Below are 17,152 nucleotides of genomic sequence, written 5' to 3'. Positions count from 1 at the left end.
TAAGCTGTCTGATTTGTTGTACTTAAAATAAAAATATTTAAATGCTTTCATTCTGTCACGACCCGGCTCTGGAGGACTCGGGGGTCCGTGAGCAGGATGGACCGTTATTATCATAATTATTATTATCATTGGTATTGTTGTTGTTATTTGGGGATGTGTGGCTGGAGGATGGAGAACAGCCACATGCGGGCCTGATGGGTGTGGCCCGGCAGGAGGACCGGCCACACCTGAAGTTCCTGCCACACACCTGTTGGTGATCAGGGCTCGTCGGGGGAGCTACTTAGGAGAGTGTTGGAGCTCCCACCGGCGTGGGATCATTAGGCTAAGACGCCAAGTCAGTGTGTGTAGTATTAGGAAGTGCGGATCGTGTGTGCGCGCAGGGTCAGTGTTTTACGGCTGCTTCTGTTATTGTCCTGCAGGTGGAACGAGGGACCAGAAGGGCAGCACGCACAGGGTGTGCAGAAACACAACTGCTGGGAGCACGAGCACGGACGTCGGAGGGGAACACACACCGGAGTCTAGCGAGCTAAGGGGATTTATTGTGCATCTGTTACCTCACTGTAAATAAACGCACTGTCTACACATAGAGCTCCGCGCCTGGGTCCTCCTTTTCCCCACATCCCCACGGCTTGCCCTGGCATACCGTGACACATTCAATGAAGGCAGATGTTTTTGTGTTATTTATTTTAAAGAACTCAACTATTTTTTATCCCAGATAATCTATAAATTCTTCCTCTTTTACCAACTCTACATCATTATAATTTAAACAACATAATATATGTTTTCAATCAAAATACTTGTCACGGCCCTGGGTCTGTGATCAAGTGTTTTGTGTTTAATTTATATTTCTTGATGATTGTGATTCATGGTTTTAGTTCTCTTGATGTTATATTTTTTGTTCTAGCTTCTAGTTTCAGTCACTCTGTCTTCCCTGTATTCCACGTTTCATATCCAGTCAGTCTTGTCTCCACCTGCTGTGTCCCCTGGCAGCTCTGGAGAGTCTATCCAGCCATCAGCTCCACCTACTACACAACCAGAACATCCGTCTGTGGCCCCTACTCCGCAGGTGGCGTGGCTTCTTTATGTGTTTGTTATGAGATGCATAGGTTCTTTCTCTTCAGCACCCTCTTCTGGTCATAGTGGGAATACTCACAAGCTTATATTTTGGTGGGGTTTTTCTGTGTTCCTGTGGGTAGAGGAAACAGGAAGCTGGTCGCTTGTTAGCCTGCAGAATATGCTGTTTGTCGCCTTAGATGCTCTTTAAAACATTTGTGCCTTGGAGAGTTATTGCTTGTGAGTATTAATGTACAACATGTTTACAAGTTCATTTGGTTCATTTCTATTGCAGAGATTTGTTTAGAAACCAGTTATTTCATCTGCTATGTTTATCTTTGAGGAAGCTAAACTCGCTAAGTTGTATTGTGATCAATACTGAGTTGCTGTTGATTACACATACTATATAACAGTATAGTTCATATCCTAGAAGTGTGAGTTAAAAGGAAAAGACATCTTGTAACATTTACTTTGTGTTTGTTTTTAGTTTTACGGGAAGAAAAGGATGTCAATCATTGAACTACTGACGAAGTAAAAAGCCTTAAACTTACTTCCACCTCCAATGTTCATTGAAACCGTTAGCTGTCTGTCAAGTTGGGCAAAGGGACGCACAATAAGGACAGAGCAGTGTTTAAGGACCTCTCTGCATTGAATTATTACTTCTTATTAATCTCTGGCTTTCTTCCACAGCATGTCTTTTGTAAATGGTAAATGCACTGGTTCTTATATAGTGCTTTTCTACTCTGAGCTTTACACAAATTGCCTCATTCACTCATTCGTAGAAGTACTTTTTTTCTATGCTCTTTCTTTGCTTTGTATCTAATACTCACATACATTCATACTCCAATGGATGCATCAGATATCAACCTAGGGTCTTGTCTAAGGATATTTGGTATGCACACTGGAGCAATAAGGGGTTGAACCACTAACCTTCCAATTAGTAGGAAGCCTGGTTCTGCTGGAGGTTTCTTCCTGTTAAAAGGGAGTTTTTCTTTCCCACTGTCGAAGTGGCCAAAGCGCTTGCTCATAGGGGGTCATATGATTGTTGGGGTTTTGTGTTACTGTAGGGTTTAAAATACAATAAAAATAACTCTGATTATGAAAGTTTGGGCTTCGATATATTATTTATAATAAAACATATATAATATGTAATATATGTAATGTAATATATAATAAACATATAATAAAACTGTTCATTAGTAGACTGCTGTCAGTGAACCGATGGCAGCTCTATCCCAACCGCTTGTGTTTATTAAAAGGTGTTAGCCTTCTGCTCATCGTGTCTGTAGATTTTGTTAATTAAATTTCCATAACAATAACAAAGCAATACAACTATTTAAAGGGCATTTCTGCTTCCACCTTTTTGTTTTCAAGTCTTTCTCTCTGTCCTGCTGTACTTGTGTCTACATGGAAATTCTTCATCTTCAACTCTCTACTGATGAGGAACTTTCCAAATAAACAGGAACTAACAAAAAGATAAATTAAGAAAGTGAGAGGAATACACTAAACAAGATGACAGAGTGGGTCAGAGAAATGGAAACACTGAGCACCAGGACAGCAAAGAAACCAAAGCACGAATAAAAGCAAAACTCTGGAACTATGAAAAACACATCACTGATCTCTTGTCACAATACAAAATGATTAAAGACCACAAGATAAAACCAGTATTTTACTTCATTTAAACCATGAAGAATTAAATGTGGTTTTACCCCTGGGGTAGACCACAAGCAATGTCCATACAAAAGGAGCAATACCATTTCATTTCACAAACTGCTTCCTGTCTCTTAAATAACCCCTAAGCAAATATAAAACTATTCCCCTAACACCATAATGTTCCAATTTTCTTATTAATATATGATGGTCTCTTGTGTCCAACGCTCAAGTGTATGAATAACCCATTCACATATTGCTTTTTGTCTATGGAGTTTGGGGTGTATTCCATTCATTCTAATAGTGCCAATGATGGTGATCTGCCAGATCTGAACCCGTACTGACTCTTGGTGAGTATATTAGTGATGACATCACCTGGTATCTTCAGAAACCTGCAGAAGCTCCTAAACTGCAGATTGATGATGCTACCACCTGCAAATCTAGAGTTTGTGATTATTTAAGTGGGAGTCAGTCTGGAACTGACTTCACTTTGACCATCAGTGAAGTTCAACATAAAAGTGCAGGAGTTTATTACTGTCAGCAGGAGTACAGCCGTCTGTTCACATGTGAGGAACACTGTGAGAAAACACTTTTGGTTATTTAAACTTTTGTCTTTTAGGAACGACAAATGAAAAATGATCTAAAGTCTGAATTTTAATAATTTGTTTTTCTTTTCAGAAGATTGACCTTGTGTGACGCTATGGATAATATTCATTACAGCTGATCAATTACTATTGACAATAAATAAGTAAGCCTTTCTGTTACACACTGAATGACTGACAACTGATCATTCAGTTATGAGTCACCTATATAATTTCCTAAATTAGCCATTGGGCCAACAAATTTTTATCTAAATAATTGGTATCAAATCAAAATAATAAAAAAAATATTGATGATTTCACACTTTCTATTTCAATCTGTGATCTTATCTGACAGGATTCTGGAGAGGCTGGAGCTTTTCCCAGCTGTCACAGGGTGAGGGGCAGGTTACACATTAACTTCATCATCCATATGGAAATTGCAAAGTAAATGTTGGGTAATTTTAAATATTGATTATTAAGAAACAAAGCAAAAACAGAAAAGACATTAATTCAGACAAAGATTTCAGATAGAAAAAGCACGAAGGATTTCATTGTGTCAGTCAGATGATTTCCATAGAGAGGCACTTTGCATCAGCAGCACCATGCTCCAGTGCTCTGGGAGAGTTTATAGTCCTGAGAGTTGAACACTGGATGACTGACAGCTGTCCTTCATCACAACAGAAGCCACAGAAATCCTCCTCATCAAAAACATGACTTTGATCTGCATCCTCATCTGGACTCTCCTCTGCTGCTGCTTCACAGGTAAAGTCCAGAGAATCAAACTCCTCTCCTCTATCAACATCTGTCCCTCTGAAATGAAGCCCACAAAACCATGAAGCTGCTTTATGTTTTTGTCTCTGTGTCCTCAGAGTCCAGAGGACAGATCACAGTGACTCAGCCTGGAGCAGTGAGCTCTGCTGTGGGAGGATCTGTCAGCATCAAGTGTACGACCAGTCAGAATGTTTTTGTTCATAGCAACAATCACCGTTTAGCCTGGTTCCAACAGAAAGATGGAGGAGTTCCTAAACTGCTCATTTACTATGCTAGCACCCGAATATCAGGGATTCCAGCTCGTTTTACAGGCAGTGGATCAAACTCTGACTTCACTCTGACCATCAGTGGAGTCCAGGCTGAAGATGCAGCAGTTTATTATTGTGTAGGTCAGCACTATATCAACAGTCATCATTCGTTCACACAGTGAAAAACAGTCGTACAAAAACCTCCGTCAGTCAGACTGAACAGAAACTGAACTGACTGCTGCAGCTGGAAGATACTGCAGAGACTGATACAGTTCACTGAGGACACACACACACACACACACACACACACACACACACACACACACACACACACACACACAAATAAATTTTCTCTCAAAGACAAATATACTTAATGAATTAAAGAACAAATGTGGGACAGTAACAGAAACCAAGATCAATCTTAGTAATGACCTTTGACCTTAGCAGTGGAAAAAAAGACACTAAATTTATATCAAACCTTAAAGATCTGAAGACAAAAATCTGAAAATGTTCCTGATCAGTGAGGGCCAAAATAAAAAAAATACACCTGTGAATTTAAGATTTTACTGTAAACATATCATCAAACATGAACATGAGTGAAAAAGCTGTTATTGAAACTTTGTACTTCAGATTCTTTCTAATCACTCCTTGTACTCGTTGACTCTCCTGTCTGTGAGTTCTCCTCAGAACAAACAGCTCATAAGAGACACTAAAGACTCTTTCTTCTATAGACTTGGTTTGTAGTCTGGTGAGGCTGTTGCCGTGGCAACCAGGTCCCAGCATTGCTTCATGAACCAGTCTGTCTGGTACAGGTGAGCAACACCACCAACAACCTACCACACACATTCATGTAACTTTGAACAAACATAAAAATAACCTGTACAATTTTAAAACTCCTTTTTCAGCTTTTGCTAAAATGCAGTAAGAAAGGCAATCAAAAAATACACGTCTTTGTACTCTCTGTTATGGACACAGATCTATAGATCTCTATGGACAGAGCAGTATGAAAGACTCAAATCCAAGCACTCAGTAAGGTGCAGTGAAATGCTGAACAATTGTACCTCCTGTGGGGATTCAGAAATTCTTTTATTCCTACTATATAATCTGCATTATTATGAATGCATTGATAACGTGTTTTACAGTATTATTTTAACAGTAATATTGTTTACAGGGTTCTTATTGCATTGAATATGTTTGTCATCACATTAACCTTTCTATTCACAGATTTATTTATGATCATTTTATACACAATGCATAACTGTGCTTGTTTAGAGTTGATGTTCCGTCCGAAAGGGTTTTAAGCTTCACTGGTGAGAGTGTCCAGGTGATACATGTTGAGGGAAGATGAGAACATAGAAGGCTGACTGCATGCATGCTTACAATACACATAAATCTAGGGACAGGTCTGAGCGAAGGCCCAAGTGTCTTCTGCTCCTTCTTGAAACTTGCTGCCATTTAGTCTACTTAGTGATTAATGACGAGTGTCCATTTTTAGCTCTTAGAGACCCTGTAGCTTGAAGTTAGTTACCTTAAAAGGCAAGTGTCTTTGACCTCTTTGTAACTGGCTGCCCTTTTAGCGACCTGGTAACAGATGACTGGAGGAGATAACCAGCCCTCAGACACCCTGAAGGCGAAGGGTTATGACTTTGAATGAAAGGTGTTGCAGAAAAGAGAAGTTATATGTCTGTTTATAGCTATTAAAAATGTACAAGATGTACCATTGTCTGCAAAACAATGACTGCACATAATGTATTTTTGATTTGTGTTGACGCCATGGGGGGGCGGATACCCCAATGCTTTAAAAGTGTTCTCAACATGTATTTTTGTCAGAGGACATATGCTGATATGTCTTCTCCTGTGCTAATAAACTCATCGTTTGATTGCACTCATCTGCCTCCGTAGCTTGTTTCCCTGGTCTGCAGTTTTGATTGATTTCACGACAGAATGGTGGAGAATGCGGGCAAAATTGCAGACCACTAGGAAGAATTAGAGCTGTTGTTCTCGGCGGAGGTCAGGACCAGATCGGTGATCAGACGGCAGACGTCACGGTAATTCCTTGACCACTGGGGCCCCACAAAAAACTACAAAGGTAAGGCACAAACCTCTTAAGCTGAAATTGTGCTGTATTGGAGTATAATTCTAAAATATGTGGTCAAGAAGTTACCAGTTGATCTCTGTTTTGAGTGTTGTTTAGAGTGAAAGTGAAACTTTAAAGTAGCGTTATGCTTTAAGGTCGGCTCGGAAGAAGCAGTACTGAGCTAAAAGTAACTAGAGACTGAGTTTTGATTAAGGAATAAAGAGATTAAAAGTGTCTAAAAGTCACGGAGTTGGAGAACTCCACCCCTGGGAAAGACGTTTCCTAGGATTAAACTAGGGGAGGGCCCCGCTGAGATTTTGTGGCCTCAGATATAGCCCTGGTTATCAGAGGATCATCTTGAGAGACACTGTGACACATGTGTTAAGAGTAAATGCCGGACAGAAGGTCCGAGGAATAGTGACATGTGTTAAGAGTAAATGCCGGACAGAAGGTCCGAGGAAGTGTGACATGTTTTAAGAGAATAAATACCGGACACGAAGGTCCGAGGCGTTAATATATGAGCTAAGAGAAACTCAGGCCAGCCGTGAGCCTGAGGTGTAGCAAACCGAGCTGACCAGTAAAAGTGAAATTAAAAGTGAAACTCTGAGAATAAATACTGTGAGCTATGAGAGACGATTAAAAGCAATATCTGTGCATTTGTGGACCTGCCGTGGTCCGTGAAAAGCTGTGTTTTTTGTGGATATTCCTCGAGAATCCGCGGACCTGTGACGTCTTTCAAAGACGAGCGGCACTATGCATATCCGGGGTAAACTGAACTGAAGCTGTGACGTAAGAAACTGTCTAAAATGATTTAAAAGTGCCAGCCGGCTGCAGGCTGGGTGTGTGAGAGGCTTTAAAAAGTCTCTTTTTTTCCTTTCTTTTGTGTCTGGTGAAAAGTGCGCAGTTAAAATTTGGGTGCGGTCTCTTCCCTTTTTAACTTTAACAAAGGACACACATCGATTAAATGAGAGGTAGACAAAAAGGCATGCTCATTTCTGGATCGTGTCAAATTGAGTATTCATGTGCAGGGGATTTTGTTTATATGAAATGCATCCTCTATTACAAGTAGGAAAATACGCACTATAGGCCTCTGTAAGAGTAAGCACTGATTTAAAATATCTCATTTAGCTGAACAGTGTGATTTTGACTTTAAGCAGAAAGAGCAGAGGATTGTTTCTTGACATTGGGCATGTTTTAAAAAAACCCCCCAAAACTCCTGAAATATAGAACTGCGCAGTATCTGAGTCGGACTGCACTTCCTCTTTTTCACTGAGGCCCTGACTGTAAGCTGCACAAACTAAAAATATTTGGTACAGAGAAGTGCTGTGAGCAAGTGTGTTTGTTTTTTTTTAAAATAAGACTTGCAGCTGGGTTGGTGCGTTGATTTTGAAGTGCTGAAAATGGTGTCTGTTTTAATAAGTTTGTGAAATAAAAGCTGCGCTGTCTGGCCCCGTGTTGGTCAGTGTGTTATACTAAGCAGGTACAAAAAAGTAAGTGTCTGTTCTCTGGCCATCAGGGCTTCTGATAAAAAATAGGAAGTCACGCCAAAGACCTTGTGAGGGCGGAGACATACAGCAGCCATCCTGTGGGACATCTAGTGAACGAAAAGTATACAAGCCACTTAATGATCAGCTTGAAGAGTTAAACAAAGCTATTCACATGACTTGTACAAAAACAATTAAAGTAGCAGACAAAGAATTTAAGCTAGTAAGGAAAATGTTGAGAAGTTATGTGCTGCTCAGCAAAAGAAAAAAAAAAAAACTTTACAAGACAGAAAACGTCTTCATATAATTTTTGAACAAGAAAGGGAAAAGTGTGAAAATGATTACAACAATTGCAGCAGGAAACATTAACTCATGCAATAAACAGACATACCAGAGCAGAAATAAAACTTGTAAAAGAAAACCATGCAAAGCTTTGCAGATGGATCATAATGTGTGAAGGGATCTCAGCTTGGATGAAAGAGGATGAGTCTCAAGCTCAAGCTCAACAGGTAAATTCACCTCCCCAACAACAGGAAGAGAAACCAGAAACATTAGAACAGGTGCTCACCATGATAAAACTTCACTACCGTGAAGTTTTTAGAGAGAACAAATGTGGCCGAAGGTTGGATCTGATATGAGGTGAACAGAAGACCGGTCTAAAAGGATCAAGAGGTACACACAAACCTGTTCAATAAGCAAATTTGTGCAAATTGGCTGAATTCTAAATTATCTGTTCGCTGAGTAGATGATCTTAACTATTGGCACAGTAGTGGCAAAACTGAATTCTTGAGAATAAAGTAAAACGTCGAAGTAATGAATGAGTAACTTGGAAGTAATGAGAAGCTTTGAAGCAAGGATAATGAAACTTTGAGAAACAGACAGTACTGAGTTAAAAGGTTATATGGTATTTCATGGTAAAAAAAGAAAAAGAGACCAATGCATGTTTAAGAATAGAAGAATATAAGAGTTATTGGTCAGTTTATGGTTTAATAAGTGTCAAACTCACGGGATTGGAGAATCCTGTACCTCTTTGAGATTTCAAAGAGGAGCTCCAGCGTGGGCATATGTCAGGTGGTGTTGCCGAGAGTGGTGGGCTCGGTGAATAGCTAATGATCAAGAGGATCATTTTGGGAGACGCTCATTTGTAAGTAAAAGGATTAAGTTCGGACGAGGAAGTCCGACAGAAAACACCTGGTGTTGTCAGGATGTTTAAGTGACACAGAAGTTCAGAAAATCGAGACAGAAATGGGTTTTGTGGCTCTTGGTAAACTGATTTTGAAGGAAAATCAGTGTTTATTGTGCTGAAGTAACAGATCCGGCGCGGTCTGACGGGAAGAATCAGCTGCACAATTCTGAGTGTGCAGCGTTGTTGATATTAACAGATCCGGCGTGGTCTGAGGAAAAGAAATAAATCGGTTAATGGCTGATATATTTATATGAATTTTGGTGGATCTGCTGAGGTCCAGAAGAATAATCAATGCGGACTGTGTTGGTTTGAGTGTTGGTAAATGATCCAGGAAGAATTGCCCTGGGTCTGTGTCTGTGTGTGTGTGTGTTGTTCAGTGACAACATGCGCAGTTTAAATTGGGCGCTGTTCCTTCCTCTTTTTAGTTTCAAAACACAAAGGCTGTTGGATGAAGAATTACTGTGTGAGGAACAGCTTCACTTTTGACTAGGGAAATAATATGCTTACTTTTGGGTCTATGAAGATCTCGTAACAATTTGGGGGAGATGTCGGGGTAAAAAGAGTGAGCTCGGACGAAGGGGTCCGAGAAAAGAACACCGTGAGTTGAACAAGGTGTTTAACTGACTCAGGATTTCAGAGAATCGAGTCAGCTGTGATCTTGAGTTTTAAGGGTAAGTTGATTTTAAAAGGAAAATCAATGTTTACCATGTTGAAGTAATTCCGATGATATTATTAGAGGTGTTGTGCCACAAGTGAAGAATAAGTTGTACATGTGGACTCACAATTATGTTGATATGGATCGGCTGCGGTCCATCTGATAAGTGCGTGCTGGGTAAACTAAGACAAGAAACTGTTTTCAAATTAGCACTGGCTGCAGTGATGTACATGTGCGGAAGATTACTGGACCCGGCGAGGTCCATATGATGAAGTTCTTGGGCAGATAAATGACAGAAACAGTTTCTGAATTTTGAGGAGAATTCTGAAGCACTGAGGTTGAATTTTCTCTGTGCTTGGTGCGCTGTGTGGAGTTATATCAGAGTCATAAGTCCAAAGGTTATGACCTGGAGGTCATTCAGGGTGTGTAAAGAAGAACAGGAATTAGAAAAGGATATTTAATGTCATATTTTGTGTAAATTGAGGAAAACTCACCATATATGTTCACGTTTTTTATTTAAAGGGACACAGACATTAACACACACACAAAGTTCTTAAGTGTGAGTTACTTCCTCTTTTAATTTTAAACTGCAACACATGGGTTCATTGAACTAGAATTTCAGGAGTGGATGAGACAGGATTTAGATTAGAGCTAGTTAAAGATAAAGATGACCTTTGAAATTTGTTTTGGTTACAGCAAAAGTGTAAAGTTATGCAGCAGAAATTAGAAAACACTGGAATGCAATAAAATAAAGTAGAATAGAATAATATATACAATAGAACAAAATAGAATACCAATACTACGTGCAGCTGAGTAAGAAAATACAAAATACAATTTTGTCAAAGAAAGAAGTGCACATATAGCAGTCTTATTGCACGTATGAGGTTCTGGTAAAGCACTAGTTCTGGTAAAGTAAAATATTATGTTCAAAGTTTTATGCCCTGGAGGCCAAGAGTCGTGTGTAGAGAAGAACATGACTTAGAAACGGACATTAAAGGTCACATTTTGTCTAATATAGGGAGAATTGTCCCATATGTGTTTATTTCTCTTCTCTTTTAAGAGGACAGACGCAGTTACTGAGTGTTGTCTATTTCCCCTTCCTGATTCTAAACAAGCATGTTTGATAGAGCTCTGCGCGCTTGATAAAACTCTCTCTAAGACTCTTAGGAAAGCGTGTATGGAGTGATTCTTAGTGTATAAATGTTGTACTGGATTTGAATGATTCTGTGTGAGTTGTACAAAATAATAAAAAGTAATAATAACACTGCGTAGGTACATAGCAGAGTGTGGGAGAAAGAGGAAGTCTGAGAGAAGTATGTGTGTATAGCCAAGCTGGAGAGTGTGTTTGAAACAGGAAGTTGGATATAGCTTGTGAGATGGGGAGACGTTGCAACATGAAAACAAAGGAATTAGAGAATAAAAGTCTTGAGAAAAAGTAATAAAATTATATTAATTATATGTTTTAGAAAAGAGAAAGGCCAAGAACATAAATACATGAACTAACAATTACATTAATGAATAGAAAACGCACGTACACAAATTGCTACAGGTGAAATTATGGTGGGAAACAATCGGAAGTGGGATAGTTTAATATACCCATGCAAGGAAGAAAGCAGCTTACACTCCTTTAATGTCCAGAGCCAGTGTGTCCCCTCCCTTCATGCCACCCCTGGCCAATTGGCCCCCGTAACAGGCGAGTATGGAAGGCTGGTAGCCCATGACGGGTAAGATCCCACTTGGAAAAACCACGGGACAACCTAAGGCAGGCACAGTCATGATTGCTACGGCCTGAGTGAGCTCGGACTCACTGGTGGAGACGGGACTTCAAGGGTGAAGCCGCTGGGCCGTGGGAAGGGAAATGTCATTCAATTCTGGCGGAGGACAAGGAATGCTGTTATTTAAGGTGGGAAATCAAAATTGGGGTTAGAAGATTTGGGAAAAGAAAACTGATTGTTTAAGTGGAAAACTGTGAAGGAGTTTGAAAAAAACCACAACAAAAAACATATACACAATCACACACACAAATAGAAAATGTATTAACCTTAGAATACAAAAGAGTTCATGAAGATCAGATAGCAGGTTGAGCATAGGAGTCTGTTTATCATCTTGTCCAATTCATTTAGTGTGTAGTAGTTTTTTAGAAAAGAAAATGGAGAATTTAAAAGATGAGGGTGTGCAAGTTATGTGGTTTTTGACAAGACGTTCTGTGTGTTGAGTAGGTGAAAATTATGTCAGTTGACAGACTGTCAGGATGCTGAAGAACCTGAGGCAACTGAAATATGATGAGGGGAAAATGAACAGAGAGAGTGATTTAAGTTTGACTTCAGACAATGTAAGTATTAATTAAGCCAAAAGTAGGGCAAAGCTTTTGTGACCCTGAAGTTCTAATCCCAACAGCATATGGATAGAGTAATAAGAAAATGTTTGGTGCTTAAGATTTTTGAGCTTGTGGTTGTAGAGATGGGTTGATTTGGTCAGTTTGGTTTGGATGTTCTTGTTATTTTAATAAAAGGGAGTTTTATCAAACATGCACATGTCTTAGGGGGCCCATTATTTTTGTAACAGGGCACTTAGAAAAACCTGTCAGGTGATTTTGTTTTGTGTTTGGATGAGCTAATAATCAGCTCTCTTTTTCTCATTTTGTTCTAAGCAGGCCTGCAAAAAAAATGAATAACAGCGCTGACAAAAAGTCTCGGGAGAACAAACATAAAGGTGACCTTTTCCAGATTACAATGGGCAGAGGAAAGAGGCTACCTGTGGGGATCTGATCAGATTGTGAGTCCCTGTCTAAAAGGATTGCAGCGAGCCAATCCAGTCCAAAAGCATAAAGAACTAGTTTCCGAGAAAAACTTAAAAGAAAATGAATGAATTGATTTTGCTGAGAGTGGAGAATCTGATTATTTGTGCGCAATTCTCCACTATTTGCAAGACCTGATGTTAATGCATGTGAGTGAATGTGTGTAAATGGATGGTGACTGGACGGACCAGGCAGACCATAGGTTGGACCGACTGGACACTGAGATAAAGACTGGACTAAGGTTGGACACATGACTGATAACTGTTCTGTTTTAAGTTTTCTTTTTATAACGCAGGTTGGATCATAAGTGGGGAAAAACTGAGTATGAAATGTGAAGTTCTGGTTAACATACAGGTTTTTGTTTCTAGGAAGTTCCAAGGATGCAGGCTGTGGATGGAGCCAAGAAAAGATTTGACATAATGATTAATTTGACTTCATTCCTTAAACACAGGTTTGAAGGGCCGGAGCATGTATACCTAATATGATATGACTAACCTTTTTCTTTTAATTTCCTAAGCTCGAGTGAAGGATTTTGAGTTTGTTTGTAACACATGGGATGTGTCACAAAAAAGGGGGAGTTACAGGATTTAAGGTTTAATTTGAAATGGGTTTTAGGATTACTTGATGACGTTTGGGGTTTTTGATAATTTAGATATGGTAAAATTGAGGCAGAAATTGTTTTGTGGTTCTTTTTGATCTGTTTTTATGCTCAGAAGGTGATGGTTTATATCTTACCCTGGGCGTGTTTAATAAAACTAAAAGTGTTGCTCACACACATGAAGGGCATGGAGATTAAGTAAAGTTAATATAAAGGACAGAGCCCAGAACATGATATGGTGAAACAACTTTGAATGATTAAAGGAACCTTAGATGAACACAGTAGATTAGTGAGGTGTAGCAGAGAGAGGCTGTTTGTTTTCTATCCTTTACAGGAGAAGATTTCAGGACCACAGCGACCACAGGGGGGTGGCGAGAATCCTGGAAGCCCCAGACCGAACGGAACCAACCAGAGAAAGGAGCCAAAGACCCTTATCCATAGAGACTATGTCAGCTTCCAAACAGACAGCAACAAACCAAAAACTAGCAATAAACAACTTAAACATAAATAATAACAAAGCAAGAACAATACAGAATCCACATCTTAACCGAAGAATAAAACAGTGAAATGTGGATTATTAAATATTAGGTCTCTCTCTTCAAAGTCTCTGTTAGCTCACGCCAAGCGGTCGCAGCAGATGGCTGCCCGGACCTGAGCGGGGTTCTGGCGGAGGTTTCTTCCTGTTAAAAGGGAGTTTTTCCTTCCCACTGTTGCCAAAGTGGCTATGCTATAGTTTGCAAATAAGGAACTGAATTGAGGTAAAAGAAGCAGGGAGAATTGAGGGACACTCTCAGGCAAAAACCATGGTTACAGGAGGAAGTTAGAGAGCGGAGGAAGCCGCGAAGGAAGCAGCAGGCTACAAAGGACGACAACAAATGGTGCAGGTAACTGCTGAAGAGGAGGCAGGCATCAATATGTGGAAGGAGGCCGGACAGGCCCAACAGGAGGCGTCTTCCCGGGAAAAAGAGGTGTGGCAGAGCAAAGGAGCCCGAAAAGAGGGTGGTCTTTGGAGAGGAGCCACGCTGGACGGGTCCTTACGAGGTCATTGCCAGAACAACTACAGCAGTTCAACTAAAAGGGAAAGGTGATACTTGGTATCATTGGTCGCAGTGTGCTCCAGCACATGAGAGCTTGGTCGAGGAAAACCTGTCCTTTACTAACACGGGTGTCAACAAACAGAGGCAAAATAAATCCTCTCACCTGTGCAACGGGCCATCCGGTAGTCTACCCGGAAGGCCGAAGAAAGAAGAGCAGCAGCTGAGAAGGTCGCCACGCCAACAGAAAGGAGCGGGGACGAGTTGAGAACTCCAAAAAAGGAGGGAAGTTTCATTCCAGAATCCAAAGTTTATATAATATGATGCAAACACACGAATCAGAGACCCGTAATGAGAAGAAACTTATTAAAATGTTCCTTACAACTACATGTTTATTGTATGCAATGATGTTGACTATGGCTGTGTTGTTTATTGTCTATATTTTGCAGGGCACTCGGGGTCACTTGTCTGAACACAGAGGTCAGTCCAGCCCAGCGCTTCCTGAGACTGTAGTTGCTAAAACGGGATCGGTAAAAACACAAAAGCGCGAGGTGTCAGGTAAAGGTGATGAGTGTCTCAGCATGAATAATGGCATAGAGTTAAATTATGTTAAAGGGTCTACCAGCTCATTCACATTTGATTTGTGTGACGTTATTAAGTGTACAGGAGCCAGTAGTAGGTGGAGAGCGTATGATGTATGGGTCTGCAATGACCCCATGATATGCTTAGGGTAAATTTAGTTGATGCAAAGTCTAAGCCCCTCGCAGAAAGCTTAATCACCATTCTGACTGATCAGATGGTAACTTCGGGAACAGTAGCTCAAAAGGAACAGGAACCAAAAGAGAGATTACTTCTGACAACAGATTACTCTAGACTGAAGCCTAAGGATTTGATTGAGCGTGCCACCGGTTTCAAGGACAGTAACCTCTGGCTTGATTGGGTGGCTCAAAAGGCTAGAGAACAACATGTATCTGACTGTGTTGCCTGTGCTTCAGCCAGGCCACGTTTGTCTACAGAGCGACTGGGAGCTCCACTCATGCTTATTGGAAACCAGGTAAAGGCTATTCCGCAACATAACACGCGAACTTTAGCTGCCATACGTAAGAGATACATTTTGGCCAAAAGAGGGACCCAGGGTACACATGCATATGACCCTGGGTTAAACTCTCCGACCTGGATAGACTCTATTGGAGTGCCCAGGAGAGTTCCAGATGAGTACAAGCTGGTAAATCCGATAGTGGTAGGATTTGAAAGTATATTTCTTTGGGTGACACCTAATAAGAATGTTGATCGCATTAACTATGTTCATTGCAATCTGCTGAGACTCTCTAACCTAACCAGGGATGCCATGATGGGGTTCGCAGAACAATTGGGTCCGAGTTTGCTGATGGGAAATCGAATGGCCCTTAACATGAGAAGGGAGGCGTGTGCTGCACTTTTATCCCTAATAATACTGCCCCAGATGGCTCAGTAACCCGAGCTCTGGAGGGCTTGAAAACTTTGTCTGAAACCATGCATGAGCACTCAGGTATCGAAAATCTGCTGGCGTCCTGGATGACATCTGTGTTTGGACAATGGAAAGGTGTGGCTATGTCAGTGAGATGCTCATTGGCTGTATTTTTGGGAATGTTGGTTATCGCTGGTTGTTGTATCATTCCTTGTGTCAGAGGATTGTTGGTAAAAGTAATGGCGAGGGTTGCGAACCCTGGCTGGGTTGAGGGCATCTACCAGATGAACTTAGAACCCATAGAGCCGAGCAGGGAGTGATACAACAGCAGGTGTGGTGACATTCCTGGTTGGAATGTCAAAAGAGGGAATGTGGTGATTCAGAAATTCTTTTATTCCTACTATATAATCTGCATTATTATGAATGCATTGATAACGTGTTTTACAGTATTATTTTAACAGTAATATTGTTTACAGGGTTCTTATTGCATTGAATATGTTTGTCATCACATTAACCTTTCTATTCACAGATTTATTTATGATCATTTTATACACAATGCATAACTGTGCTTGTTTAGAGTTGATGTTCCGTCCGAAAGGGTTTTAAGCTTCACTGGTGAGAGTGTCCAGGTGATACATGTTGAGGGAAGATGAGAACATAGAAGGTTGACTGCATGCATGCTTACAATACACATAAATCTAGGGACAGGTCTGAGCGAAGGCCCAAGTGTCTTCTGCTCCTTCTTGAAACTTGCTGCCATTTAGTCTACTTAGTGATTAATGACGAGTGTCCATTTTTAGCTCTTAGAGACCCTGTAGCTTGAAGTTACACATTACTACTTCCGGCGCCCCCCGTGTGCGGCAGCCTGTTACAGCAGCTCTGCTCATTCTGAGTTTCTTTCTTTCTTATCTTTTCTTCTCGTAATTTTTTATAACTAACGTATTAGTAATTAGACTCTGCAACCATGTTCTACCGTTTTGTGCTAGTTCTGGTCGTTTTTCTTAGTTTTTTTCTACTTTTTTCACCCGTGTCTGGGGACCCAGAGCAGGGATCCTTTGTTTACAGTAAGGATCAGCTGTTAGCGCTGCGTCCTACAGCGGTACTGCCGGCGGACAGACCCGACATTCCCAGCGAGCTGAGGAGGAAAAGACGGGGGTGTCGTGCTGGGAAGAAGCGCCGTCGCCCGAGAAGGAGACGTTATCGACCATCTCTTCCTTCTGTAATTATTGGAAATGTACGATCTTTGCCCAATAAGATGGATGAGCTCACGTCGCTAACCTGGTCGAAGAGGGAGTACCGGCAATGTAGCATCATGATGCTAACGGAGTCGTGGCTAACACCGCTAACTCCGGACACGAGCGTGACACTACCGGGATTCCAGCTGCTGCGAGCGGACAGGACGAGAGACAGCGGTAAGAGGAAAGGAGGGGGACTGACAGTGTTTGTGAATGACAGATGGTGTAACCCCGGACACATCACTGTAAAAGAACAACTCTGCAGCAGAGACATTGAGCTGTTAGCCGTTAGCATGCGTCCATACTACCTGCCCCGGGAATTCTCGCATGTTATCG

The 17,152-nt window shown here is 40.9% G+C and overlaps 1 gene segment (V, D, J or C); it reads left to right on the top strand.

Annotated features, from left to right (window-relative positions):
* Positions 1-3,993: 3,993 nt before the first annotated feature.
* LOC120435599 lies at positions 3,994-4,485 on the top strand. The segment is given in 2 exon segments: positions 3,994-4,046; positions 4,154-4,485. Coding segments are annotated over 2 exon segments (384 nt in total).
* Positions 4,486-17,152: the final 12,667 nt, after the last annotated feature.

This window comes from Oreochromis aureus, linkage group 22 (genome assembly GCF_013358895.1).
Source record: "Oreochromis aureus strain Israel breed Guangdong linkage group 22, ZZ_aureus, whole genome shotgun sequence".
NCBI classification, from domain to species: domain Eukaryota; kingdom Metazoa; phylum Chordata; class Actinopteri; order Cichliformes; family Cichlidae; genus Oreochromis; species Oreochromis aureus.
Note: the sequence above shows the minus strand (reverse complement) of the source record. Positions and strands in the feature narration are given on the sequence as shown.